Source organism: Brachyhypopomus gauderio, chromosome 18 (genome assembly GCF_052324685.1).
Source record: "Brachyhypopomus gauderio isolate BG-103 chromosome 18, BGAUD_0.2, whole genome shotgun sequence".
In the NCBI taxonomy this organism is placed as follows: domain Eukaryota; kingdom Metazoa; phylum Chordata; class Actinopteri; order Gymnotiformes; family Hypopomidae; genus Brachyhypopomus; species Brachyhypopomus gauderio.
Window position 1 is genome coordinate 17,693,453 of NC_135228.1, and position 27,794 is coordinate 17,721,246.

General features: G+C 41.5%; 2 protein-coding genes across 7 annotated transcripts; one reads left to right on the forward strand and one right to left on the reverse strand.

Moving 5' to 3' along the window:
• Positions 1-190: 190 nt before the first annotated feature.
• trpc6a (transient receptor potential cation channel, subfamily C, member 6a) lies at positions 191-8,767 on the forward strand. 3 transcript variants are annotated; one of them, XM_076979517.1, is made up of 12 exons: positions 192-1,345; positions 2,552-3,305; positions 3,393-3,572; positions 3,711-3,875; positions 4,213-4,429; positions 4,596-4,823; positions 4,938-5,202; positions 5,381-5,576; positions 5,892-6,035; positions 6,148-6,192; positions 6,379-6,454; positions 6,549-8,767. In XM_076979517.1, the coding sequence occupies exons 1-12, from the start codon at positions 1,203-1,205 to the stop codon at positions 6,686-6,688; spliced, it is 2,553 nt and encodes an 850-aa protein (XP_076835632.1). In that variant the 5' UTR covers positions 192-1,202; the 3' UTR covers positions 6,689-8,767. The 3 variants fall into 3 exon arrangements, with proteins under 3 accessions (XP_076835633.1, XP_076835632.1, XP_076835631.1); XM_076979516.1 differs by having other exon boundaries at positions 196-1,345; positions 5,832-6,035; XM_076979518.1 differs by lacking the exons at positions 6,148-6,192; positions 6,379-6,454; positions 6,549-8,767 and having other exon boundaries at positions 191-1,345; positions 5,792-5,998.
• A 260-nt stretch (positions 8,768-9,027) lies between these two features.
• arhgap42a (Rho GTPase activating protein 42a) lies at positions 9,028-27,413 on the reverse strand. Of its 4 annotated transcripts, XM_076979512.1 has the most exons (25): positions 27,039-27,413; positions 25,389-25,484; positions 23,534-23,595; positions 19,995-20,066; positions 17,664-17,765; positions 17,385-17,495; positions 16,945-17,049; positions 16,488-16,617; positions 16,164-16,264; positions 15,964-16,073; positions 15,689-15,748; positions 15,161-15,239; positions 13,984-14,023; positions 13,827-13,889; positions 13,619-13,693; positions 13,407-13,491; positions 13,200-13,258; positions 12,948-13,053; positions 12,671-12,830; positions 12,282-12,432; positions 11,320-11,715; positions 11,034-11,190; positions 10,035-10,097; positions 9,600-9,679; positions 9,028-9,467 (listed from the first exon to the last, which is right to left on the reverse strand). In XM_076979512.1, exons 1-25 carry the CDS (start codon positions 27,190-27,192, stop codon positions 9,379-9,381), a joined length of 2,706 nt encoding a protein of 901 aa, XP_076835627.1. In that variant the 5' UTR covers positions 27,193-27,413; the 3' UTR covers positions 9,028-9,378. The 4 variants fall into 4 exon arrangements, with proteins under 4 accessions (XP_076835627.1, XP_076835629.1, XP_076835628.1 ...); XM_076979514.1 differs by lacking the exon at positions 10,035-10,097; XM_076979513.1 differs by lacking the exon at positions 15,689-15,748 and having other exon boundaries at positions 27,039-27,411.
• Between the last annotated feature and the right edge of the window lie 381 nt (positions 27,414-27,794).

Below are 27,794 nucleotides of genomic sequence, written 5' to 3' on the forward strand. Positions count from 1 at the left end.
ATATAAACAGTAAATTCTAAAAATTGATCATTTACAGTAGTTTTCCGGTTGAACAGGTTGGATTGAGTGTGTTTCTTTGAGTGAATGAAACAAGCCAACAAGCTCTCAAAACCTCCTTAGACACCACAGAATAAACTCTAGTAAGAATACTGACTTTCAGCCCAGTCCCTGGAAAAGGGGCTTAAAATAGTCTGTGACTGTGGCAGTCATCAGCTTGAAGCACTATCAACATGAGAAAAGAACCAAGACAGTGGCTTCCCATGACCCTCTCTGCGATTTACCTTCTGACCCCATCAGCTGGGCTCATATATCCTTAAGGAGTTTTCTGGACACCAGAGCAGCCAGGCAGGCACGTAGGCACGTAGAGATGTGGGTATGCTTACACATACATTTTAGACGAAGAGGGAGGACTAGGAGAAAGATAAGGAGGCACAATATGGAAAGAACAGTGATCGCATTTTAGGCTGGTTATTGGTCTGTGTGGAATTCCATTGAAGGCATTTCCCACACTGACAGAAAGCTGGATCTTTATCCTAGCACACAGGAAGCAGAGGTTACACCGGGAACACAGACAGTGATTGACTCCTGACGTCTTCAGCTCCATTTCCTCAGTAGGCATTGTGAACATGGAAACTGAGTTTCTTGTAAGCCTACTAATGAAAACAAGGAATTTACCAGAAGGATACCAAAAGTAATCGTATTTTTTTAAACCGCAGGGAGTTTTTACAGCACTATGTACTTTATCCAGGTGAATTATTCAATTATCCAGAATGATTACTTCCATTAACTAGTAATGTATTGTGTTTTTTTCAGGCACATAATTGAACTTTACAATTTGTTGATATAATAGTTTCTGAAGTATTAAAATGATTTATAGTTATTTTACAAGAAAAACATTTATGTGAAAAAGAACAATTCACAACTTACTGCTAATCATACAAGATAACGTGGGGGATAACGTGAATGGGCAAAGACTGTTAAATGGCTCTTTTATAATAAAAGGACAGGAGAGCCCTCTGCCAAAATTCCTAGATACTCTGCATTACCTCAAAGCTTAAACAGAAAAATAACAAAGGCTTGAAGAAGAATGTGCCTTGCTTGAGAATGGTACACAGTTCCTCCTTTGCTGCTGGATGTTTGGATTACAAGAATCGGCTACTGTGGCTTAGTGTGGTTTGGGGTTTATTGCCTTAGTTAGAAAAATGAATCAAAGGAGACCTGTTTCGGAAGACAGAAATCAATCAAAATTCCACACACCTGACAACAGGAACAGAAGTAAAGACAATCTTCTGAAGAATGCTGAATTTGATGAGGACAGTTATGGCATTTATGGACATTACCATAGGTAAGTAATGTGACATACATATTTAGAGAGCTAAACGTGTTGATTTTACCGAGTTTAAACCATTAGACTGTTACATTTGTTTGCAGAGTATAAATAGTTAGCTCTGCTAGTTTCAGTTGGAAATAGAGTCCACAAAACCTATTTGCAAAGTTCATTTTTACATGTGATAATTGACAAAAACGTAAATATGAACTTGATGTAAAACAAACCACCTTTCACACAAAGTTAACATGTATTATTAACAATGATGAATCACTAATACTTCACTTTAGGAAGTTTGAGGGTTTGTTCTTTTTCATTTTCCTTTCATACAATGAGCATAACTTCTACCGAAATATAGATATTCCAGTTTAACAGTGGAATAATGGTCTGCTTAAACAGGATCTTTAGTTTAGCAAATAAAAAAAGTTCACTGACATTAAATTAATTACTGATACATCTAATATGGGTGGTAATTCTAAGAAACATTATTTAATGTTTTTCATCATATGGTACATACTATGGTACTTTGAGTAGACAGGGGGATACAACACTAAATAAATTCTTATTTAAAATAATCATTTTGTTTGCCAAATATGACAAGCATCGTATAATTTTAATAAATTTGTTATATGTTTTAGGGATTACTGTTTTACATATAATAAGTATCCTTAAATTATCTATTTTGGGGGTTTGTGGTTGGACCAGTAGAACATATTTGGTTGCTAAATATATATAGAGATTGCGTTAAACATGTTCTCTTTAAAATATAATGCTGCATTGTTTGCATAACTATTCTTTGTGAGCAAAGAATCCCATATGGATCAAAAGGACTGAAAGCAAAACGAAACAGACTAATAAGTCTGAGAAAAGAGTGTGAGAAAAGAGTGAAACATGGTGGCTTGTGGGTGTCTTATGAAGCTCATCTAACAGCTGCATCACTCAAGAAATATGTGACGCTGCTCCAGCTCAACTCACAAGAGACGTTTGAAACCATAACTGGTTGATGTAATAGTGTGGTGTGTGTAACATTATTGAAATGTCCGATAATAAAATCAAACCCCAACTAATTAGATGATTTTAATTGATCGGCAGCTGATCCAGTCTAAAATGATAATGTACATCACCAAAGTTTAGATTTGGTGCACGAAAAAATCTACAGTTTCCAGCAGTTTTGTTATGTCATACGTCATTCTAAAGCCTAAGTACATCCTGTTTGACTCATAGTGAGTGTGGACCTCAGACTCGACAGGCTTTGGCCAAGAGCAGGAGGCAGGCCGTGCGGGGTGCAGCCTACATGTTCAACGCCCATCCCAACAGTCTTTCACCGGTGGAGGAGCGTTTCCTTGATGCTGCCGAGTATGGCAACATTCCAGTAGTGCGCAGAATGCTTGAGGAAATCCCTGGGCTGGATGTGAACTGTGTGGACTACATGGGCCAGAATGCATTGCAGCTGGCAGTGGCGAACGAACATCTTGAGGTCACTGAACTTCTGCTGAAGAAAGACAACTTATCTCGAATTGGGGATGCGTTACTTTTGGCCATAAGTAAAGGCTACATAAGGATTGTGGAGGCCATTCTGAGCCACAAAGCCTTTACGGACTCCAGGAGACTGACAGCTAGCCCGAGACAGGCAGCGATGCACGACGACTTCTTCGCTTATGACGAGGATGGGACGCGCTTTTCCCATGATATCACGCCAATCATACTAGCATCTCACTGCCATGAGTATGAGATTGTGCACATCCTCCTGGGGAAAGGTGCTCGCATTGAGCAGCCACATGACTATTTCTGTACCTGCGACACCTGCAACTACCATCAGAAGTACGATTCTTTCAGTCACTCACGTGCAAGAATCAATGCCTACAGAGGCCTGGCCAGCCCAGCCTACCTCTCCCTCTCCAATGAAGACCCCGTGCTGGTTGCCTTAGAGCTCAGCAATGAGCTTGCATGTTTGGCAAACATTGAAAAGGAATTTAAGGTATGGGTCATACATTTTGAAAATGAAAACCCATATATTGGGTGATGTTGCTTTACTAAATGGGGTTTCACTGCTTACATTCCTAAGAATGATTATAGGAAGCTTTCCATACAATGCAAAGACTTTGTAGTTGGACTTCTGGACCTGTGTCGGAACACAGAGGAAGTGGAGGCCATTTTAAATGGCCAGGAGGATGAGGACTGTGAAGAACCTCCCCGGCCCAGCCTCACCCGACTAAACCTTGCAATAAAGTACGAAGTGAAAAAGGTAAAATTTAGTGCGGAACAAACTTCTCCTTGACTGACTAAAGCTTAATATCTTCAGTTTAGGCAGCATCTTCAGTTAAGTGTAGTGCATGACGTGTCCAGAATGCTACCAGCCTCACTGCTTGTCTTTTTGTACCAGTTTGTGGCCCATCCTAACTGTCAGCAGCAGCTTCTTTCTATCTGGTATGAGAATCTGTCGGGTCTTAGACAGCAGACAACAGCGGTCAAGTTAATGGTGGTCTTGGGTGTTGCAGTAGGACTGCCATTCTTGGCCATGGTATACTGGGCAGCACCATCTAGTAAGGTCAGTGTGCTCGGTGTCTGTCTGTCTTATGGTGGGTGGCCTGCATGTGACACAATAATTTAAATGACAAACAGGGTTACATGGTGGACATGTACTTTTAAATCACATCCTTCTAGAATTTTCACAGTTGCCCTGTAAATGTATAAGACCAGTGTTTAGAGTATCATGTGAATTAACATGCTATGAAGATAAACACAAAAGCAAACTTTAGAATTGTAGCACACAGTAAAATTGTTTTTACACTCACGTGATGACTCAAATAAGCTGCAAGCAAAACTCTTTCAGTCTTTAAATTTCCATTAATTTTCTGTGAAATCATCTTTATTATTCTCCCCAGCTAGGAAGACTCATGAGAGGCCCGTTTCTGAAGTTTGTGGCTCACGCAGCTTCTTTCACTGTTTTCCTTGGCTTGCTGGTTTTGAACGCAGCTGATCGTTTTAACGGGACCAAACTGTTGCCAAATATGACCATCCAAGACTATCCAACACAGCTGTTCCGCATGAAAACAACACCTTTCACTTGGATGGAAATGCTCATTATCTTCTGGGTCACAGGTCAGTATGAAACTAACATTTAGTTGATGTGTGAGAGGACAAATCAGGATCAAAATTTGATCTGCTTTCAGTTAAAAAATAAATCTTTACATTTTGGATTTAAGTTTAATGCTGAATTTCTATGACTACAAACAAAAGCACCATAACCGTTTTTATTCTCTCTTAGGGATGATCTGGGCTGAATGCAAGGAGATCTGGTCTCAGGGTCCAAGGGAATACCTGCTTGAACCCTGGAATATGCTGGACTTTGGAATGTTGGCCATCTTTATAGCCTCCTTCGTGACCAGGATCATGGCCTTCTGGCACGCACATACAGCACAAAGCTATGTTGACAAACACTACACAAATATAATTAACAGAACTTTGCCTACAGAGGTAGAGTACTTCAGACTTGGTGAGTAACAGCAGAGCAGTGACAGTTACTGGTTAAACCAGCATTTTGGATTTAGTATTCATGTAGTATTTAGTATTCATATGTCCTTACTTTTTTAATATATATATTTCACAGCTCGCATCAGCTGGTTGTCGTCGGATCCACAGCTGGTTTCAGAAGGACTGTATGCCATCGCTGTGGTTTTGAGCTTTTCTAGAATCGCCTACATTCTTCCAGCCAATGAGAGCTTTGGGCCACTGCAGATCTCCTTAGGAAGGACTGTAAAAGACATCTTCAAGTTCATGGTGATCTTCATTCTGGTGTTCTTAGCCTTCATGATTGGGATGTTCAACCTGTACTCGTATTACCTGGGTGCCAAACAGAACGACGCGTTCACAACGTAAGAACTTGAGAAGATATTTGTCTACTGCTGTGTGGTTACCAAAAAGACTAGTCAATATAATTTATGTAAAAATAAAAAAAATGTATGACATTTTTGAAGAACTTTTCAGGTTTTGTTTTCAGTAGCAAATCTGTATGTGTTGTTTTTCTCTCTCTTACACTGCGACATCCCACAGCATAGAGGAGAGCTTCAAAACATTGTTTTGGGCAATTTTTGGACTCTCTGAAGTCAAATCAGTGATTGTGAACAATGGACACAAGTTCATTGAAAACACCGGATATGTTCTGTATGGAGTGTACAATGTCACCATGGTTATTGTCTTACTCAACATGCTCATTGCCATGATAAACAGCTCGTTCCAGGAGATTGAGGTATTTCACTCCTTTCTGTCATTTACATCAAAATTTTTCTGTAATAATTCTGATATGCTGACATTATAAATGTACAAGCCCAACTGCAGCCAGTGCTTAGGGTGTTAGGAATGTTGCTGGTGAAGGTCGTCCATTGTAGAAGATTTCACAAACAAAAGACAATTTTATCTGTACTTCTTTAGATAAGCTTCTGGAATTATGTCTCATCATTTTAGAAAAGTAATGATCTTCTCCCGGTCTCTGTGCTGACTGCAGGACGATGCAGATGTAGAGTGGAAGTTTGCCCGTGCTAAGCTTTGGTTCTCCTACTTTAAGGAGGGCAGGACCCTGCCTGTGCCCTTCAACCTGGTGCCAAGCCCCAAGTCTGTGTTGGGGCTGGGCCTGGGAATGAAGGCTCTGCTACTGAAGATCTTCCACGAACACGCCGCCATTTTGAAAGGGGAGGCAGAGCTCAGTGAGGTGACACAACCACCACTGGTACTATAGATGACTGGCTTCTGTTTGTGAGTGCAATAAACCAAGGCAGGTTCTATAATATTTTTTGTCTGCTTTGTTTTGCTAACTTGTTCAGTTAGGAGAGAGCAAAACTCCCAGGGATTCAAGTCTGCGATATCAGGTACAAATAGTGCTGCACTATTCCTTAAATCAAGCCCTGCATGACCACATCAGTGCAGTGTATCAAATACGTTTAGCTCGTGAAGGTTTCTAAACAGAACTTCTAAACAGTGCAGATCTGAATAATATTAAATATCTTTTGAATTAATTTGAATTTTTTGAATGTATTTGCATAAATTGTGTACAGAAAATTATGAAGCGCCTGATTAAGAGATACATCATCAAAGCTCAAATGGACAAGGAGAGTGACGAAGTCAATGAAGGTAGGACACGCACCGTCGGTGTGACAGTGCCTAGAACAAAGTCACACAGATCACACTCAAAACCTGTTCACCCTACGACCCATCTGTGTTGCAGGTGAACTAAAGGAGATAAAACAGGACATTTCCAGCCTGCGCTACGAGCTGCTGGAGGAAAAGACCCACACCATGGAGAACGTGGCCGACCTCGTCTGGAGACTTGAAAGAAATCTGTCGATTCCGACCGATCACGAATGAAATCTCAACGTGTATGGGTTACTGCCTTTGACAAACTGTGATAAGGAATTCTGTTATTTACTGACAAACCAGTTCATTTGATGTTTATTTACCAGTTTATTTATGTCAATGGCATGTAATGAAGAGTAATCTAAAAGAAATTCTTCATGGTGTCATGGTAAACTAATCGAAAATATGGCATTTATTGATGTAGTTAACTGCTATAGCTCACTGAATGAATGTGTTCACGACTTGTATAGGGAACACTAGGCACAAAGAGAGCCATTATGTACAGTACCTCTTATATCACCCGTTTCCTTCCGTCTTGTTCCACATTCATCTCTTAAATACAAATGGAACACTGTTGGCCACGTTAATGGATTTGCATAGTAACAAACGTAAAAAGTTTTCCTTTTTTCTTTTTAAGGGTATTACTGTACTGGAATACAGTGTAATATCATAAAAAAATAACAGGAAATTTAGCTTTAAATAGAATCAAAATGAAAGAAAATTCATCACATGGACACAGCAGAACGACTAAATCAGGCTGCAGCAGATCTAAGGAATCGGCAAAACAACCACTCCAATTAAAACATGATCATTAACGACATTACATAGGGGACTCCCCTAAAGTTATTTCTCTACCAAACCAAATGTTACCAAATTTCCTTATTTGGGAATCTAAAAACTTCTGAATGCTACTATTCTTAGTCATCTATAAACATTTACTGATACATCTAATCGCATTAGTCTGTGCTAAACCGATCGCATTTGTTTTATCATCATGAAAACATTTTCATTTTGTGTTTCTACCGAAAACATGTTTAATGCAAGAACAATGAGCAGTTGTACCTGTTTAATGCATTAGTTCTGAGGGGACTCTTGAAAATGCACACAATGCAATGAAAAGGCCCATTTAGACCAAGGTTTAGCAGAACAAGGGAATGTTTGGACATTCCTGTTCACAGCTGTTTTTACTTCTAAGGAGTAATGAAAGTAGAAATGAAACTGACAAAAAAAAAAAATTGTGTTTTTGTGTAAACTTATTTATTACACATAAAATACCAAGTTATGGTTTTGCAAATCCTGTTCTCCAGAGGTGCCTTTACAAAGCTGGCCAAGGGAAGACGGCACTTAAGGAACCCAGTGAAGCAGGAAACTTGGCACCAACAGAACCATGTGCTCAGCTGTAGATTGGGGGGGTGGGGGGCGGGGTATGCACATAGCATACTTATTGTATTCTAAGGAGCTTGTACTCCTAAATCCTGTTTGTGGTTATTCATGGTACAGGAAAAATAAATTTGCACTGAACACATTTTGTTACAGTAAAAAATATAATTTGAAGTTGCAATTAAGTAATTTGGTATTATCTATAATTTTTTTACTTTTTGTGGTGAAGGTTTTACACACAAAAATGGCCTAGGTGGTACCACTCTGTCACTGGAACCTTCATTTAGGCACTGAATTTAGAACATATTTGGTTGGGGGTGGAGGGGGTCATTTGCCCTCATTGTACCTTATATCTTGGGTTTTTTTCCCCAATGGTATACATAGAAATGATAAACCAGTGTGAAATGAAATACAGCAGAAGTATTGTTGGATTAAGCTATTTAAATTAGCACAGAAATACAGTTCTGCACACAGACATTCTGAGCTGATAACATTCATTTGACAATGTTGTTTTTATCGTACCTTATCATAAAGTGACCCACTACATCATACCTAATGCACTTGACACAAATGGGCATAAACAAACTTTTATAAGACATCACAAATATTTGAAAATTTCAACAAAATCTGGAAAATGTGTGTCAGGAAGTTGAAAGGAAGTTAAGTAATTAAAAATGAACAGATCTCAGTGAACATTGTACAATGTATTTCTGAAATGCAGGATATGATTAAATATGATGCAGTCATTATGAAAGCAGGTTACTGTGGTTGAAGAGATACCTCATCTCTGCACGGGCTAACCACTAATTTGAAATCATTTAATAGGGAATGACGATCAAATATGAGCCAACCAGTGAAGACCAGCATCTAGTGTGTACGTTTAGCTGTTTAGTGTATGTATCGAGAAATTGAAATGAACACTCATAGTGGCATCGTTTTAGTAAAAGAATTTCTTGACTCTGTAACTGTCGTCTGGTAATACGACAGTTGTCGTGTAAGTAAGTTCTCTAATGGGCATTTACAGTGAAAGTTACATGGGCTCATAATTTTGTAAAATTTAATAAAACTCATTTTGAACTGAGTCACTTGAGAAGAGTTTCTATTGTGCTAGACAACAGTACCACATTAAACTATTAATTACAAATATTTTCTCACCATCACAGAGATAGAAGAATAGTATGAGAAGAATAGACCTTATACTGCTGTACTTTATTTATGCTTATTGATTTAACATGTCAGAGCCAGTCTGAATTATTACCCACCTATAAATAAAACAGCTTAGGGCTTATGGAGCCAAACACATGTGAGTCTGAAACATAAAATATTAATATTTGTTTAGAAACTTTCTATCTACAACTTACTATGGTACTATGGACCATATATACTCTGCTGCTGATAATTAGATTATAGATATTTTAAACTAAGTATTCAGACTATTCACATACTACATACAATGGATATACAAAATAAAACCTGTCCTTTTCTGGTGAAATGGTTACCATGGATACCATGGACTTGGTTTGTCTGGCTTGAAGACCTTGCTAGAGGAACACCACATAGTTCTCTGGGATGAGTCCAGTTCTGCCGTTATACGTAGCTTGGAGCCAACCAGGCTCGACTGAGGGGTGCACTTTGGAAAAAAAGACCATAATAAAAAAGTGAACTACAAGAGAAGCAATAAACACTCCAACACAGTGGGAGGATGACCCTGTAAAACCACATCAGACACACTATATAATAATAATATTGAATGTGTATTTACCATTGGAGAATAGCGCCCCCTTGGGGAAGCTGAGTTCATGACTGTGTTCCGCCTGGCAGGAATACATGGCCTTGGCGTCCCTGTGAACACATCAGAGGAGGCGAGTTAGATGGACCGCAGCTGGAGTTTACTCATGCGACTGACTGCGGGCCTCTCGGGAACGACAAAGTGGCCGGGGTGAAAGGTCAGGCTGCGGCTGGAGGGCAGGCAGGGGCGAGACCGACTGCGGAAGATCTATTTTGAAGCTAGCGAAAACAAGAGCGCTACACGCCGTCCCACAGCTTCACACAGAGCAAGCGAAGACAAGCAACATGTCGCAAGAGTGAAAACCACAGAGCGGGACATTGTGTCATGGCGTGGCTGAATGTCATAACGGAGCGGCGAGACTGATATGTGACATGCTGTGGGACACGTGCTGTGTGGCTGTTAAAGTACCTTCCAGCAGGGACCGGCTGCGAGACCACCGGGTTCTCAAAGAGAGCCGCTCTCGAGACCACCCTACGACAGCAAACCAAGAGCACGTTAAACGCAAGACGCACACTACCTTGGGTCACACCCCACAACCCCTCAGTTCCACTCACAAAGCCTTGGTTTGGAGAGCTTCAGATTTACCACTAGCTTGGCGTGTTGGTTAATTTACTGTTGTTTGACCAAATTCATCTTCTCTGAAACACGTCTTGCGGTTTGTTTGGCAATGCAAATGTGTTAGTTTGAAGAAAGAGAGACATTTTCCCTCAGAGCCTGGATGAAAACACTGGCAGTCAGGGGGAGTTTTACAGCCAGCACTGCGGTCAGAGGTCACATCTCAAGAACCAGCAATCAAGATCCATAGCCTGCAGTTAACTCATGTTCAACCCAGATCACGTCGGGAGACAGGGAGTGCACAGTGCTCATGCTTGTGAGACTGAGAGCAGATCTTTTCCCAGCCACATTATGTATTTTACATTAAAAAAGAATTATGGACCAGAACAATCACACAACACTCATATTGAAAATTGAAAATGTATGGGGGGAAAAAAAAAAGAGCAAGAAAGTAAAACGAAGGCATAGTTTATGAGAGATGAGATTTGTTTTCAGATAAAAAGAACAAATTTTATTTTCTAGTAATTAGGACAGTATAATTAATATATAGAGATGAAATAACGGTTGTTGTAGGATAGGAAAATGTAATGCCTTGATTAATAAACTGGCTCATATGTAGCCATAACTTAACAGAAAATGGTCTATATGTTCCCATACGTGTTCAATTAACCATCGAGTTACAAAACCTTATACCAATATCACATAGAACTTTACCTGACAAAGAAGAGACATTAGTTGACAACTTTAAAATGTTTATGGAATTTGCATCCTGTTATTACACGGCATACTTCTGTTCTAAAGTTTAACTCCGACGACAGCCAGGAGTGGCTGGATGACGTGGACGTTGCTTACACAGAGTTGGGTCTTTGGTATCCGTTGCTGGCCGAGGAGTCCAGTCTGTGCCTGGCTGTGTCTTTGGGAGGGATATCTGGTAAAGGGATTGACTTCAGGCTGTCCCTGTTATTGCGGGAAACCAAACTCTGAACTGAGCCATGACAGCTCCTGAAGCCTAAAAGAAACAGAGAAACAGACACTCTCGCAAATCTGAGGAACCCACAGCCACGCGCGTCCGCTAGTCCGGTGCAGAGTGCACGCGGTCCCGCCCCGATACTTCACATGAACTGGCGGAGCTGCTCACCCTCAGAGATGTGAAGGGAGGTGAGGGAGGAACACGTCGACACGCTCAGACGTCCCGCTCCCGGCACCACGGGGTCCTGCTCCTCGGCCCCGTTGGCCGGTCCCGGAGCCGGAGAACGCCGGTCCGCCGGGAGGGCGCTCAGGGCCTCCTCCCACTCGCCGTCCGTCTTGGCTGCGTCCTCCTTGGAGCTGGAGTCGGGGCTGGTGGTGCCGAGCGGGCTCCGGGGCCCGTCGGAGGAGGGGGAGGGAGTGGTCCAGCACAGGCTGCCCGAGGCCTTGTGTTTGGAGCGGGAGGGAGTGCTGGCCTTGGAACAGCCGTTCTGCTCCGACGAGTGTGAGGACAGGGACTCCAGACTGCCCATGGGGGTGCTGCAGGGACTGCTGCTGAAAGTGTCACCTACGAGAGCAGGACGGATGGTTTTGGAGATGTGAAACTTCACTCACCGACATTAACAAAATACTCATTCGTCAGACAGTTAACAGCAGTAGCAATTATCCAGAGAGTTCATTGAAAGTTGCAAATTTATTTCTTGTTCATATAGTGCTTACCCTGAAGTATTTATTGAGGACAGATACTTTTTTTTCTGATCTATTCTGTCAATTAAATATCTGATACAAGAGATTGTAGTTGATATTGAATGCAATCACATGAAAATGTTACTCCATTTAATGTTACTCCAGTAGCCATTTAAGCTATCAAAGCCATTTAAACTTTCAAATGGTCATGTTCTGTCACAAAACCAAATCGAGCTTATTAAATCTACAATTTTCACACAGTATGAAAAAAAGAAGAAATTAACATTTCAGTTAAACTTTAGATTCATTGAAAGTTGAAAGTAAGAACAGGAAAGATGTCTCCTGAGACTTAAGTTATTAAAAACTGATCCTGATCCAACTACAGTTATTGAGAAATGACACTGAACTCCCATCTAATCCATAATGTGAGCGAGAGGAGGGACCCACTGTCGGCGTCGGCCAGGCACAGAGTTGGCGGGTACAGGCCCCTGGACTTGCGCGGGCCTGACGATAGGCAGATGGCTTTGGTTCGGCGTGAGGTGGAGCGGGACTGGGGCTGCGGAAGGGGCACGTTGGGGTCCGGGGCCTGGTGGAAGATCTAAGACACAGGAAAGGGATAATATTCCAAAGACTCACCACCATCAATAAACATCACGTGTGCCAAGGCACATGTGAAAATCAAGTTAAAAATAGATAGTGCTTGAAAGCGTATTAAAGAACAAAGAAAGGATTGTCAGTCTCAGCTACAGGAACTGAATGACTGCACCCCTCTGGGTTTTGGTAAACAGTGCCACCTGCTGTTAGCTTTAATTAAAGGGCAGCTAGAGTTGGCTTACCTTCTCATAGTTCTCTATGAGAATCTCCACCACGATGTTTTGAAACTTGATGTTCATCATGGCAGCCACTGTCTCCTCCTGGGCCCGCATAAGTGTAGGACCAAAGATCACACCCAGGTTAGACACGGTCATCAGATTCTTCTGGCTGTGGGTGGAAACCCTGAAAAATAGCAGACAAGGCAGATTAAACCCATACTTAAGTCAATCTCGGTGACATCTGCCTTTGGGAATGCAATGTGGTCAGTTCTCAGACAGGCCTTCTGCTGGGTGAACCTACACGAGCAGATGCTTGATCAGAATGTCCAGCATCTCTTTGTTCTTGTCAGGCAGCTTGTGCACAAGAGCATGGACCGCACGCACCCTGTAGTTCTGGTCATCGGACTCTAAAAATGCAACACAGTGTTTGTATTCCTTTCAATTTACGTATAGCTGCATTGTTTTAAACAGCCATTTTCAATCCCCCCCCCCCCCCCCCCCCCCTGGGAAAATAAGGGGGGAAAGAGAGAAAGGGACACATGGGAATACTCACTGACGGCCATGATGAAGTCTTTGTGAAGTCTGTAGGTTAAGAGGGGTTCAGCCAGACACCTGGAGGCAGAAGGATTATTGTACTCGGTTAGTGCTTTACACTGTACCCTTACCCTGTACCCTTACCCTGTACCCTTACCCTGTACCCTTACCCTGTACCCTTACACTGTACCCTTACCCTGTACCCTTACACTAGACCCTTTCTTACCTGATGTAATTCTTGAGCCCACTTGTGATGGTCTTATTGTCCCACGTATCTGGGTCCAGGTCCATGTCTGCAGGAGCTTTGGCAGCTGGGGGCAAACAAGGTTGGACAAGGAAATGAGCAGTAAGACAGCATTAAGACAATCACACGACAGCAACGTAGTGTCAAACAAATAAGACATTCTGAGGCATTGCAAATGTTTAAAAGTGTTTTACCAAACACTGAGGTCATAAGTCTCTGCACTTTAGAGTTAACGCCTCCTATTCTGTACAATCCCATCGTTTGGATGCCTGGAAAATGAACGAAAATGGCTTTAGTTACATTAGAGCAGGAATGAAAGGATCATATACTTTCACTACGCTGCTTCAGTAAACATTTGCAAACATCATGGGCACTGAGCCGATGTTTATTCATGAGACCTACCTCTCGTCTCCACAAGGTGAATACACTTCCTCACAAAATTAAACCCCGCCTCGTTTAGGAATGCTGCAGAGAGATAGGCCGACTGTTTAAGGATCATCACGTGCACTTCTTCACAAATTCACAGCAGCGGATAGAGAGGAACGAGGGGAGAACTTACTTTCTTCTTTCTTGCTCAGAAGTGCTGGAAGAGTGTAAATCTACAGAAGACATGCGTGTCAGTTGGCACATTTACATTTGGAATCACATTAATACAAATATCAGGTTTTACTATTTTCTACAAAAGGCAGATAAGGGAAATGTGAAGAACCACATCTTATATTCAAAATCCCCAAAAGCACTTGGGGTGTGTTGAGAACCTTTATATTCTGTGCTCTGGCTTCTGTGTTCTCTCAAAAACTATTTATTGTGTGTTTCAGAACAGCACAATTGAGAGCGTATCCTGGTAGGTTGTATCTAAGCTGGCTTTCAGCAACTGATCAAACATACAGACCACAAAGAGCCATTAACCAATCCTAAGAGCCATTAACCAATCCTATGTGCCGTCATCAGCTGTGCTTGGGGTTCCGAGCACTTCTAATTGCCTCATGATGAAAATGACAACAACAAAGGCTTGGTGAGCTCAAGCTGACTCACTTCCAATAGGATGAAAGACGTCTTCAACTTACTCAACTGGGATACTTCAGAGTGGGGAAATATTAATTGCTTTGTCAAAAAAATGGTGACTCTTGTTTTGCCAAACAAATCCATTAAATAGAATAAAAAGCCATCTCTGATTCAAATCGACAGAGCGACTAAGGTCATGTACTCAACACATAAGCTAAATTTGATATAGCATGGAAATATGATCTAGTATTATGAAATGAAAGAGTCAAAATGTTAGTTGTTGTAATTTCCCATATGTTTTGCATAACATTTTGCCCAGACACAGGCGCTAACCATGGCTGATTTATTTGGGTCTTGAACTCATGGGTCAGAAATATGAACTCGCTTGAAAGAGTAGAGGAAGTTCGGAAGGAACTGGCTGTTTCTCCAGGAAAAGCAGGAAGCTGCCCAGAAGCTCATAGTCCACAGAGCTTTTGTGTGAGGTTGTGCCAAATCTCTCCACCTCTGGCAATCAGCAACTGACAAAACTCACCTCGCACTCCATCACGTGTGGCTTAGCTGCACCTCTTTAACCATTTGAGCAAAGATTGCTAAACTTCAGTTATTTTTGTACATTTTGTATATGTATATATATGTGTATATATGTAATATATTTGATTTATGATATCAAAGTGCCAGGTATGTAGCCCTGAGCGCTGTTCTGCTGTGCTGCAGAGGTCTGGTGTTCTCACCGGCTCTTTCCCATCCATGGCCTCCATCCATAGACGCCTGTTAGACTCAGACAGAGCCTGGAGAGTGATGATGCCATGCCTGCGGGACATGGGGGACAGAGAACCAATCAGGGGCCGCCAGCAAGATGCATCAACCTTACCACAGCACCACCTCGTACAGAATAGCAGCAGCCATGAAACGCTGACTACGTCTGCTTGCAAACACACCAACAAACTAACTAGCACACAAATAAAATGAGCGGCAACAACTTTGGAGCATATGCTGACTTTAAAATGTTTTTGTCAGAATGTACATACAGCACTAAATGATTACTTGTTAAGTTAAACAACCTGTTACAACATGTAAAATTAGTAGTTGAAAGTGGCAAGTTAAATTGTAAAAAGCCAAAGCCTGAATCAGTGTCTGGCCAAAGCTGATGTAGTGGGTGGAGGGAGCTGTTGTAGTTGTGTGAAAGGAGCTGCTAGTTGACATGAGCAGACAGCACCACTCATTCCATCCCAGCCCAGAGCCGGAAGAGAAAGACATACCGCTGGACTTTATAGAAACACTGAAGAGAACTGAATAGAATCCCCTGACAAGTGTTATTTCTTCAGTCATGAAAAGAAATAGGAAAGGAAGGAGAGAAGAGGAATGAAAGACCTCAGGGATTGCCAACAAAAACATTCAAGGGGAAATTACAGTCCTTTAAAACCGTCTACCACGTCCTCTACAGGCACATATTGCAATGGCCTTACTGACCTTGCCAACACCTTGTGGAAGGTGGAAAAGTGCTATATTATAGGTGCAGGAACTGTATACAAACCTCTCCAATACTTCGATGTCGAAGCAGAATCGCTTGTCGATGGAGTCTGTCCTCCTCCTGATGCAGGACTTGAGTTTGAATATCTCAGGTGGGCTCATAATCAGTCCATTCTTCAGAATGACACAGGAAAAGTCACGTACTGCTATATTAAGAGGCCAGTGGAGGTATTTCAAGATGAATCACTACTACAAACATTCTACCTGTTTACTTCCAGATTTGATCTCAGAGTTGCTCATGGTGAACATTTTAGTCTCCTTCTCATATGTGCAATAATGTCGGCTCCACGTGAAACCCAGGGGTCCTACAGTGGAGAGATGGAAGTTTCAGACTTTCATTGTACTCAAGGCTTAAAAATTAACAGATGGCTTAAGAATTTTAGAACATATATTTGCACACATTAATTAAACATTAACATGTCTCAAAATGGAAATTCAGGTGTGATACGTATCAGGCAAAAAAACACGTCTCAGGTATAAAGCATGCTTATGGAATCATCAAACGCTTGGAGCTGAGAGCACACTCACGCTTCTCTTGCACATATAGGAAACCCTCCATCGTCCACTGTCCAGGGGCTTTGAAGTCTGGCTCTGCGGACTTTATCCTCTTCATCAGATTCTCCACTTCCTGTCTGGTGCTCTCAAAGTTATTCCTTGTCTACGAAGATCACAACCAAACATGTTAAAAAGTGTATACAACTTCACTGATGTCCCACAAAGTCCACAGCAATTGTAGCATGTCATTAGAAGAAGTAAAAAAAAACCCCAAAGGACCACATCACCAGACCAGCCAAACCCTTACACTTATGTTTTACTAAGCGTAACCATTTTATATTCACCTCACATAACAGAAGGACGGCTATAATATAAACATGCACAGTAAACCATATACAGAATCAGAATCAGTAGTTGAACATCATTCTTTTAGTTTTTTTTTTTACATTGCCATATTAACCCCACTAGTGACCTTGACTTGAACTCTTACATTCTGTAGGTTGAACTGAAGTTGTTGTTTGTATGGTTCAAATTCTTGCGCCAGTTCATAGCCCTCGTGATAGAATGTGAACAGCCCTTGGAGGAAAGCCAGGAGCTGAGGAAAAGCAAGAGAAACAGCTAACTTCAGCAAACTTCTCCGTTCTCCACGACTGCTTGTTGTTGTGAACGCAGTGCAGGGTGATTTTTCCAGCATGTGTGCATGCAGTTATGATGGTATCTGCGCACGCCGCAGCAGTCGAGAGGCGTTCTGCTGCAGATGGGACCCAGCAGGTGCAGGATGTGGCTTTAATCCTTCATTTTTCTGATTACAAAACCGCATAAACACGGCCCTGCACATGGGCAGCGCAGGAGGAGAGCTCAGTCACCCAGTAACTCATCTCCTACTCGCACTGACAGCTTGATGAATTGTAATATTTTCCCGCTTCTTACCGGCTCAACAAACTCAAATTTCTTTCGCTCTTGGACTTCCTGGATTTTGAAGACATATTCAAGTGAAGCGTCACAAAAAACCTGCTTCTCCTTATTGATCTGGGCATCGGCCTGCGAAAGCACATTAGAGTAAATAGAGTGACGCCAACAATATCACAGCGTTACCATAAAAAAACATTTATTACACAAAACAGAACAGATATATGGTAGCAATGAAAATGAAATTTCATACAGTTAACAATTATGTCTGGATTATAGTGATATTGGTTAAACAGTTACCTCTTGTAAAAATGCCTCTTTCTTTTTAGAAGACAAATTCAGGTGTTTTTCCAGAAGAGTATAATATTTCTCGGTTTCCTTGTCAAACTTCTTTTTTCCTTCCTTAGGAAAAAAAGAGAATGTTGACAAAAACTGGAATTTCCTCTATGGTAATTACAGAGATAAATATCTTGTGCAGAAATCTTCTGTTACATAAGTCCTTCAACGTGTACACAAACATCATGCAAAACGTCCATTAAAATGTTTTCCTAATTTGTTTATTTTGATTTGGATGGATATGGTCAGAAGGCATAACTCATGTCTGAGTGGCTCTCCAACCAGCAGATGGCATACAAGCATCTGAAGACAGAATACCATAAGCACAAGAACTGATTTCTGGAAACCAATCTGAATCCACACCAGTCTGGTGTGAGTCCATGGCCACACAATACATATACAAACTCTTGTATATATATGATATGTATGAGATAACACCAGCACAGTGCTCAAGCATGTGTGTTAAAGGGCCCTGTTGCACCAGGGAAACTGACTAGCCATTTACTTAATGTGTTAAGTGACTCACAACACAGTGGTCTTAAGAACAAGAGCAGGGCGTATGAATAGACAAGTTGCTGCTATGAAATGGTGGAGAGAGGATTACACGTAACACTGTCTCTCTCCCATTTAAGATGATCTTTATGCTACAATGATTTTGAGAAATGGGTTCCAGAGTATTTCCAGCACCAGGACAACTCTACCTGTGCTCTTTAAAGTTAAACATTGAAGTGTTAACTTTACTTAGCATCACTGTTAATGTCAATAGATGGAACAAACTTTTACTTGAGAACCCTTGCTTGGTTAAATCAACATGTAAAACAAGGTTGTAAAACAAGATGTAAATGTTAGTGGCTGGTCAACACTAACATTTAACACCGGCTAACACTGACTTGATTGTGAAGTACGTAATTACAACTCAACCAAGAGCAAGTTAGATAGATATTAAAACCAGAGTTCACTTGAATATTATACAGTGGATTTGAGTCCGACACTCTCACCCGTACCACCTATGTGTGCTGGGCTAAACATTCACTCACTCGAGACCTCTGGCAGTGAGGGTCCCTTTCTTGAAACTGCAACTGAAATCTGATCCTGTCCGTTTGTTTTTCCTCTATGCCATTAGCGGAACCTTTCCCATGACCCTTCCATGGACACAGCCTACAAACTCGCCAAGCGACAAACTAGCGCACACGAATTGTGTTACTGACATGCTCAGTCCGAGCCTCCAGGCCCATCTGCTAACGAACAATGACATCACCTTTTCTTGGCCAATATGGCTTTTGTTTAGGAGTTCTGATACATGAGGTACCCAGGGAAAAAAAACAAAAACATCTAACTGTTAGCTATGTTAGTACTACCATTCGTGTGTGGTCTCTTGAAGGTGTAGTAATTGTGATTGTGGTGCGTTTGTGCCTTTGTTGGTGTGTGTGTGTGTGTGTGTGTGTGTGTGTGTGTGAGGTTGAACAGCCGGAAAGCCATTCCCTTTGGCCTCTGTGGTCTAAACGTCTAAGCCGAATGAGTTCCATCTCAGCTTTGGCCGAGGAGCCTGGGCCCCAAACAGCCAAATAAGGCAGGGTGTTTTCAGCTTTTGGATCCTTCAGCAGTGAGCTCATCAGACAGTGCTCAGCTCTTCAGAGGCCAAGCCGAGGAGGGTGCGGGGCAACAGAGGTGTGTGACACACTCCCATGGCTCTCTGAACTGCACCATAGTCTTCAACCTTCAACCCAATGTCTCTCCACCAGTCCAGCATGGGCCTTCCCAGTCCTGTACGTGTGCATTTCCCAGTTTACCTTGCTTCGAACAGACCTGACTCAACTCATTAACAAATCCTTCATGGCTTTAACCTCTTAAACTCCTGCTTTATAATTCAGCTCTTAATCGGACAGCATATTTGGCAGCAATTATTATAAATTATTCAGTTGCTATGCTGAAGCTGAAGCAGTTCAAAAGTTTACAATGGGTGTCATAGCACTGGGAGAACTGAAAAATGCAATATAGGGCTACGATTGTACACAGCACAATTTATATGGAAGAAATAACGTATTCAGCAAGTGGAAAGAACACCCCCACTGGTAGGGCCTGGCCCTTCCTTCATGTTGGTGAATGTGGCATTACTGTATCTGGTTATGATCGCTCTGTTCCTTAACAGGTGTTTGCAATTTTCCCCCTTCCTGCAGGCTCTCAGCATAGACCTATGTTAAATCATGTGCTGGATCATGTCGCAATAAGGCTAAAAATGGCCATCCGCTGAAATATGGAACATAAATTCACAACTAAAGTATTAAGAAGTCTTACTTTGGCAGCACCAATTTGCTCCTTGCGAAACTTCTCCAACGGTGTAATCAAGACGTCATCAGCATTCTGTATCTAAATCGATTAAAAAATATTTAAAAGCCAGGTAAATTTTTCCAGATTTCTCTGTTCAAATTCTCCCTGAATATACAATGAAATAACAATTTGTAATCCCCAAAAGATTTTTTAACAGTATATGGGAAGCTTGCAAACTATGCAGTGCTGTCTGATCTTAGTAAACATTCCCCCTGCCTTTCCTAATATAAAATGGTATAAAAAACAATTCTTTTGTAGACAATAGAAAACAAACCACTGTAATACCTTTTAGGCTGGTTTACACATAAACTACTATGGTAACATTATAATGCACAACATAATTCAATTTTACTTCATTCTAAAACAGCTGGTCTATGGTTATGCCATCATAATCTGCCAAGTAAAAAAACATTTGCATATGAAAACTATGCAGAGAAACTTTATGCACTGTAAAATAACAACACTATAATTAGTACCACTTTCCTTTAGTAGGCCCAATTGGAAAAACATACAATTACATACACAAATTCCTTTTATATACTTTCCCAGGCACAGAGTGGTGGACTTCCAGTCTCACTAGAGAATTTGCCCAAAATAAGTTCCACATGCTTGCCTGTGCTCAGTCCTCCCCCCCCTGGCAACTGACAGCCCATCTCTACAGTCCTGATCTGCCTACATCAAAACTAATGAATCTTGCCTTCATTATAGAGCCGCACAGACTCCAGGCAGGTCCAGATGTAAGATATGAACCTTGAAGAAGCAGTAACAAATTCAGTGTTAAGAGATGGGTGCCTGACGCGTTCTTCCTTTTCTGGAGGCTTCTGTGGTTTTTACAGGGCCTTAGAGAATTATTTAGTACCATAAACATTTGTTTAAGAAGAGTTTAATCTACATATAAAACCTCAATGTATGATCAGCCGTCTTAAATAGCAGCACATGCATCTGGTGCAATTTACCTCAAATAATATCCATACAATATAAAGATTGCCAAGTGCAGAACAAACTGCCTTGTCATACTAAGACTCTGTACACTCACACACTGAGGCAAAGAGTAAGTGTTCAGCTCATTACGATAAGTGGCCTCTCAGTGCGTCACACAAGAGCTGTGTGTTTGAAAGGTTCAGGATATCCTCGTTTCAGTGGGGGTAGACGCAGAGAACCGTGCAGACAGCTTGAGAGTTTCGCTCATCACTACCGTCACAAGTTCCCATGGTCCTTCAGAGCAAGAGAGGAAACTCGCTTCTTACATCAGCCTAATCCATCATGTGGGAAAATGCCTCCCACTTAAAACAGACTGGCCTGGCTGATTGCCTTAACGTACAGTATGTCTGCTAAGCACCACTGGATATGAAGCAGACATTACTGTAGAAAAACCGTGTGGATGCAACATATCTGCTAGGAAAAACCAGCGCACCCACGAATGACTTCTCGGTACTAGTCAGATCAGTGTAGTCCAAGCCAAACTTTATCCGAACTTTCTCCGCTTCCTTTCCCGCAGAATCCCGCAGGGAGGACAGAACCTTCACGTGGAGGCGGGATCCGCCTTTGTTCCCACGTGTTGTTCCTTGTGCACGTATGAATGAAAAGCTCAGCGGGGCCTTTTCTCTCCTACGGAGGTGAGCGTCCTTCCGAGAGCCCTGGCACGGGAGGCTGAGAGAACGAGGCGCAGCAGTGACGTGGTCTGCAGGAAGTCGGGAGGCAGGAGGGGGCTGCTCGGTAATTCTCCCCTCCAGGCTCCTCACGCAGCTCCCCTGACCCCCTCTCATTCCGACACGCAACAAAGGATTAGACTGAAGGCTCTGAGCAGGCAGCGTTACAGTCCAAGAGGCTGAAAAAGGCTTTGTGAATGCTACAGGACAAGGCCGCTGAACATACACCCCACACATTTCATTGCCCCTTTAAATACGTTACAGATGTTAAACTGAATGGCCAATTTTCAGTGCAAATGTGTGTTAATTTTCGCCCCCAACTACATACTTGCAGCATATTTTCCTCAAGGGTAAGAGGGGGTATTCAATAATAATGCCCAATGGAGGATGGGTTCCCTTTTGAGTCTTGGTTCTCCCGAGGTTTCTTCCTAATCCCCACCATCATAGGGAGTTTTTCCTCGTCACTGTCGCCTTTGGCTTGCTCATTAGGGTTCTGGACCCATAGTATTGTTAACCTTTTAAATCCTGTAAAGCGCTTTGTGACAACATGTGTTGTGAAAAGCGCTATACAAATAAACTTTGATTTGATTTGATTTGATAATGTCCTGAATAATAATAATAACAAATAATAATGTTCCGGAATGGAATGTCTCCCGATCTTTAGAAGAGAGCTCGTAGACACAATTACAGGTTTCTGTTTTTATTAAAACTAAGAAACTGTACAGCTTGTACATAGTATATGCCTATATTTCATTCCATTCTGATTAAGAAAAGGGAAACAACACATTCTGGAGAAAAGAGGCGGATGAAAGAAGGATTAATGCATTACTCAGTCAGTTAACAGCCCTGCTGAATGAAAGACCAGGTTACCAGAAGTTTCCTTATTACAACATATGCAAAACAGGAGCTAAGACTCTAAATAGGGTAACCCCCCCCCCACTCGTCCCCACTTGTTCAGACTTCCTGTTGTAAATGATGCTGTAGTAACAAATTAAGCAATTGTATTGTACTCTGAGCCCATTAAAGTCATTTTAGGGGTGTTGCTTTCAGTTTTAAAAGCTAGAAGAAAAAAAGACCAGTGAAATGAGTAATTCCAACACATTCCAGGGTTACGAATAGTACAGATACGTGTGGTTTCCCCTCTGTGCAACGGGAAGTCATGACCCAAGGCACACATCTGTTTGACAATAGCATGTTTCCCATAACACTCAGCTGTGACAGAAATAATCTACAGCACTCAAAGAAGACACAGTTTTTCCCCAGGGATGTATGAACTTTAGTTTAACAGGGCACATTTTTAGAACAAAGCATTTGAATTATTATAATGAAGCATTGTCCCATTAAGTGATATGAAAATGAGTAACAAACTGAACTGCAACTAATAGAATTATGTGCAGTGGAGAAAAAAATCAGCTGTTCATAAAATCTATGACCGGTTGAGGTTGTCTAGTGTCCACAGATCCTTACAACACAAACCTAGTTTTCCTCACAGGCTTAAGTGTGTAAGGAGAATTTTCAGCTGCCAGTCAAGATCAATGTGATTGGAGGAAAACACCATGTGATAAGTGGTAGGTGTTAATCTGATCAACTAGATGCCCAGATTAGCTGGTGTAAATTAGTTGTTGAGTGATGAATCAATGAAATGAATCAGCATACTGTACATCTGAATAAATAAGAGGGAGGACTATAACTGTAATCAGGACCATTGGGTATGTGGTTTAAGGGTATGTCAACACCAGGGCTCAGTTGGAGCAGGGCTCAGTTGATGTGCAGCGGACAGCTACTCAGGAGGCCACATTAACACAAGCAGCTGAGAAAGAAAGAAAGAAAGAAAGAAAGCAGAATCCATTTACTTACAAGTCGCCGTCTCTCCTCCTCTACTGTGTTCAATAACTGAGAGAATTCCTTTAATGACTGAGCTGTGAAAAGAGAAAGAACATTTTGAATGAGTCACATAAGTCAGGTCTGACATGGGGGTCTCTGCCCAGGTATCAGACCTCGACATTTGTTTTTCTGGGCATGAGCAATACAATCTATCACCGGGAAACTACAATGGCCACCCACAGTTTATCTGTAAACAGAAGGAGATTCAGAGTCAGTGGTGTATTGTTAAACAGTAACATAGACAAGTGAAGACTTATGTGGAAGATGTGGAAATGTGACTTGTTTCCTATAAGAGTCTGTGGTGTACTGTGAGCAACAGAAAACAAAGATGCTTATGTATGTCAAACAAAATCAGTATGCTAAATAGTTTTAAAACACTAACAAAGTATGTTAAACTACCTGAAAACACTACATGCATTTTTTATATTTAAATAAACATGATACCAACATGTAAAGTTCCTATCACCTGTAAGATAAAAGGGGAGAGGGTGGTTTTAAGAAAGTGGAATATGATTTTAGTTTTTAAGTCACTTATTATTTTTCTTATGATCCACATCAAAATGTACCGATACATTCCTGTTGCATAAAGAGCAGTGATACAATGATTCACATCAGGTTGCTCAGGTCAGCGGGCCAGTCTCTAAATCTACAACAGCTACATCACTTCCTGTTTGAACTAGGCAGCGTGTTCTTGTTTGGTGATAAGAGCAGGTCACAGAGCAGCCAAAGCACCTTAATCCCTCAACCTCTCGGCCCTCACGACCCCACCAGTCGGCCTCTTCAGCTTTCACCTCCTACAAACCCCCCGCCGCAGGCTGGGGGCGTCTAGCGAGGAGCGCAGGCCCCTGGGTAAACAGGCTTCAGACACAGCATGACGTGTTTCAGCTGTGTTGATGCGCGAGAGAAGGACAGCTCCCCACACACACACACACACACACACACACACACACACACACACACACACACACTGAGACAGGACTTATAGTCAGACCTGCTGCCAAAATGACTCTGAGCCAAAAATCCATGAAAAATCGGCATCCGGTAGAGATGAGTAGAGGGAGTCCGACCGAGATGCCATGGACGTTATGGATGCCGCATTCAACAGCTTTTATAAAGCCAATGCAAGTTACTATGTCTCCATTGACATTAAATGAACAAATTAATTGCATCTATAATATGAGATACCCCAGAAACAGTTATCTTCTATTAGGATCATGATATGCAGCACAGAAAAGGGAAAAAGTGCTTGGATTTGTTAAGATCTTTTGAAGAGGACAATGCTTTAGGACTTTATGGCACCACATCTGTAACTCTAGAATATTCAGATCCAGCCAGCAGTTGGCTTCTGTGTGATAAAGACCCATTATTGTTAAAGAGAGAGCGAGAGAGAGAGAGAGAGAGAGAGAGAGAGAGAGAGAGAGAGAGAGAGAGAGAGAGAGAGAGATAGAGAGATGCTGAGATTGGTGCATGGTGGTACTAGAAACGAAGGCAATGGGCAGGATTGTTGTTTGTTGTGCATGAGAGCCCAGGCCAAGTAGCTAAGAATGGGAACATGGAATTGAAAGACTGAGGGTGCTTATACACATGCAATCAATATACAACAAAACCACCTGTTAATCCCTACAGTCAAATTAAGGGTCAATTCTAATATCAGGGGCGTACATTCCAATACAGCATGAATATTCTAGTCAGTTGTCTTATCATAGGTATGCAATTCTCAACATTATCTTATTATTATTATTAATATCTGTGCTAAAGATTGATTTAAAAAACATTCTGCCATGAGGTTTAGGAGAATTCCCATATGAGTGAGCGGCCCGTCACTTACCAATGTTAATCTCATCATCGGTTTCTGCATCACCTATACACTCAAACTGGAAATCCTGAAGGGACTGTGAAAACTTCTGTACAGCTGCAGAAAGATCTGTGAAAAACACATCACCACAGTTCTTAAAAAGTCTAAAAGTTGCCATTTTTCTGGCAAAGGGAACTTGTCACCATATTTCACACAAAAAAGCAAGACATTCGAACACACTCCCATAATCAATTATCGGACGTTTCACTATAAGGTAACGGTTTACAACCACTAAAAATGGGATAACCATATACACCCTTGGTAAATCAAACCACATCGCACTGGACACTAGGGGACCTTCTGGGAAATCATTCACTTTCCCTTTTGTTCAGTACAGAAGCATTTGAGTAGGAGCCATGTTACCATGGCACACATCACCGAGTATCCTACACTCTGTCTGAGCAGCGTGGTCAAGGAATGAAATAAGGGAATGTGAGAGAGAATTCAAAAGACCAAAGTAAATAAATTAAACAGCACTGCTGAAGCAGCCAATTTTTCACACAACAAAGAACAATGGAAACAAACATTTAGTACACTACAAAATAATGGAACTGTACAAAATAACATGGGAGTTGTGCAAGTATTTTAAAAGAATACTGTAAAGCAATAACAGAATAAATGTATACATGTCCAGCCCGTTTTAATCACCAGCACATTCCTTCTTTTGCTACACATGTTGGAGAAGTGTTTGTGATATTTAACAGGATACATTTAGATATTTTCAGTGTAATTTGGATTAGTGTCAAGGTCAGCAGAACTGAAACACCAATGAGTTTTTGAGGTAATGCAACCCTGTGAGCAGAGAATGGACGTGTTAGGGTATTGCAGAGAGCTGTGTCCATCATTCAGGTGTTCAGTCAGCTAGTAAAGACAGGCAAAACCTTTCACAAGTATCACACAACTGAATATAGCATTTTTAACTTTAGATGCTCTGTTGATTGAATCCACAGAAACTATTTTTTGTGGATGTGATTATAAATGTGGATGTGAAATAAATGTGGGCCCTCATTTTAAATGAAAACGTGTCGTGTTTGCTTATTAACAGTGATTGTTAATTAAGGTCCAAGCCATATAGGCTGATAGAGCATGTATTAAAGGATAGACTGGAGGTATTTAGTGGGTGACGGGGTCAGCCATCAGTCTGACACAGGTCCTTTTCATAATGCTTAGAGGAAGCTACATACCACAACCTTTCAACAACTGCACATTCTCAAGTCTCCGTGTAAACACAGATGATAACGGCACTTGCTGGCAGCCCCAATAACTCAAGGCCTCCAATGAAACACATTATGATAATACAACAGAAAACTCTCCAAATCAAGGACGGAAAGAAATGTTGAAAATTCGTGCGAAAAGAACCTTTCATGGTGGAAAAGTACTGGAGTGTTTGTGCAGGGTTACACTAAAGAAGACATGAGAGGGTGAACCAACACACAAATAATCCAAGTAATCAAAGTAATCAGTGATTGGGAGCTGCATGGAGCATGTGGATTATGTTCAATAAAGCAAACAAACTCAGGCTCATGGATTATGGCTTCATAACATTTCATTGTGATTTTGTGAGCCGCTTACAGTGATAACCCAACAACCAAGGCACGATTAACGGTGCGACGTTTAACTTACTTCTCAGGGCACTGATAAGCATGTTTCCATCTTTGATAAGGTCCTTTATGAACTTATTCGTACGATCCAACTCGATTTCGTGACATTTCAGGCGGTCTCTGAAGTCGGGGCTGTCCAAAAAAGAGTCGCTAAATTCCAGAGCTGGCAGTCCCATTGTAAAAAAAAATAAATGAAAACGATGAATGGAAATAAAATACAATACGAAAGAGGATTTTGTGCTGTCTGTCAACCCCGTCTTTTGCAGTTCTTTCCCCCGTGTAATCCTCTATCTTTGAAAAAGCCCACACGTCTTACAGTCTGCTTTGAAACTTGTGGAAGTTTGTATCTCCACAGCACTTCCGGCATTTTTCCCAGTAGGAGATGATGGGAGGAAGAGCAGCGCTGACTCCTACTGGCCTCATCCCAGTTAACTGGCTTTTACTCACACGTCTATATTTAGATTATAGTGCCGTTGCATAAAATATAAAGATCAGATAACAGAAAGTTGTTTATGCATAAGATCACGCGCGGAAAACAGTGGCCTGTTACACAGGTGATCTAGATTTTAATGGTCAGAATGACAAAAAAACACGAATTGGGGAGAATAAAGGAATAAAAACAGTTATCTGACAAAAAGTAGTTTACTAAAACATTGGTAAACGTATTAATTATGTCCTGGGTGCTTGAACAGCTCTTACGGGACGTTATAAGGCCCCTGTAATGTACATTCGTTTTGATCACCTTAATCGCAAGTCTATAAACACGTCAGTTCTGATT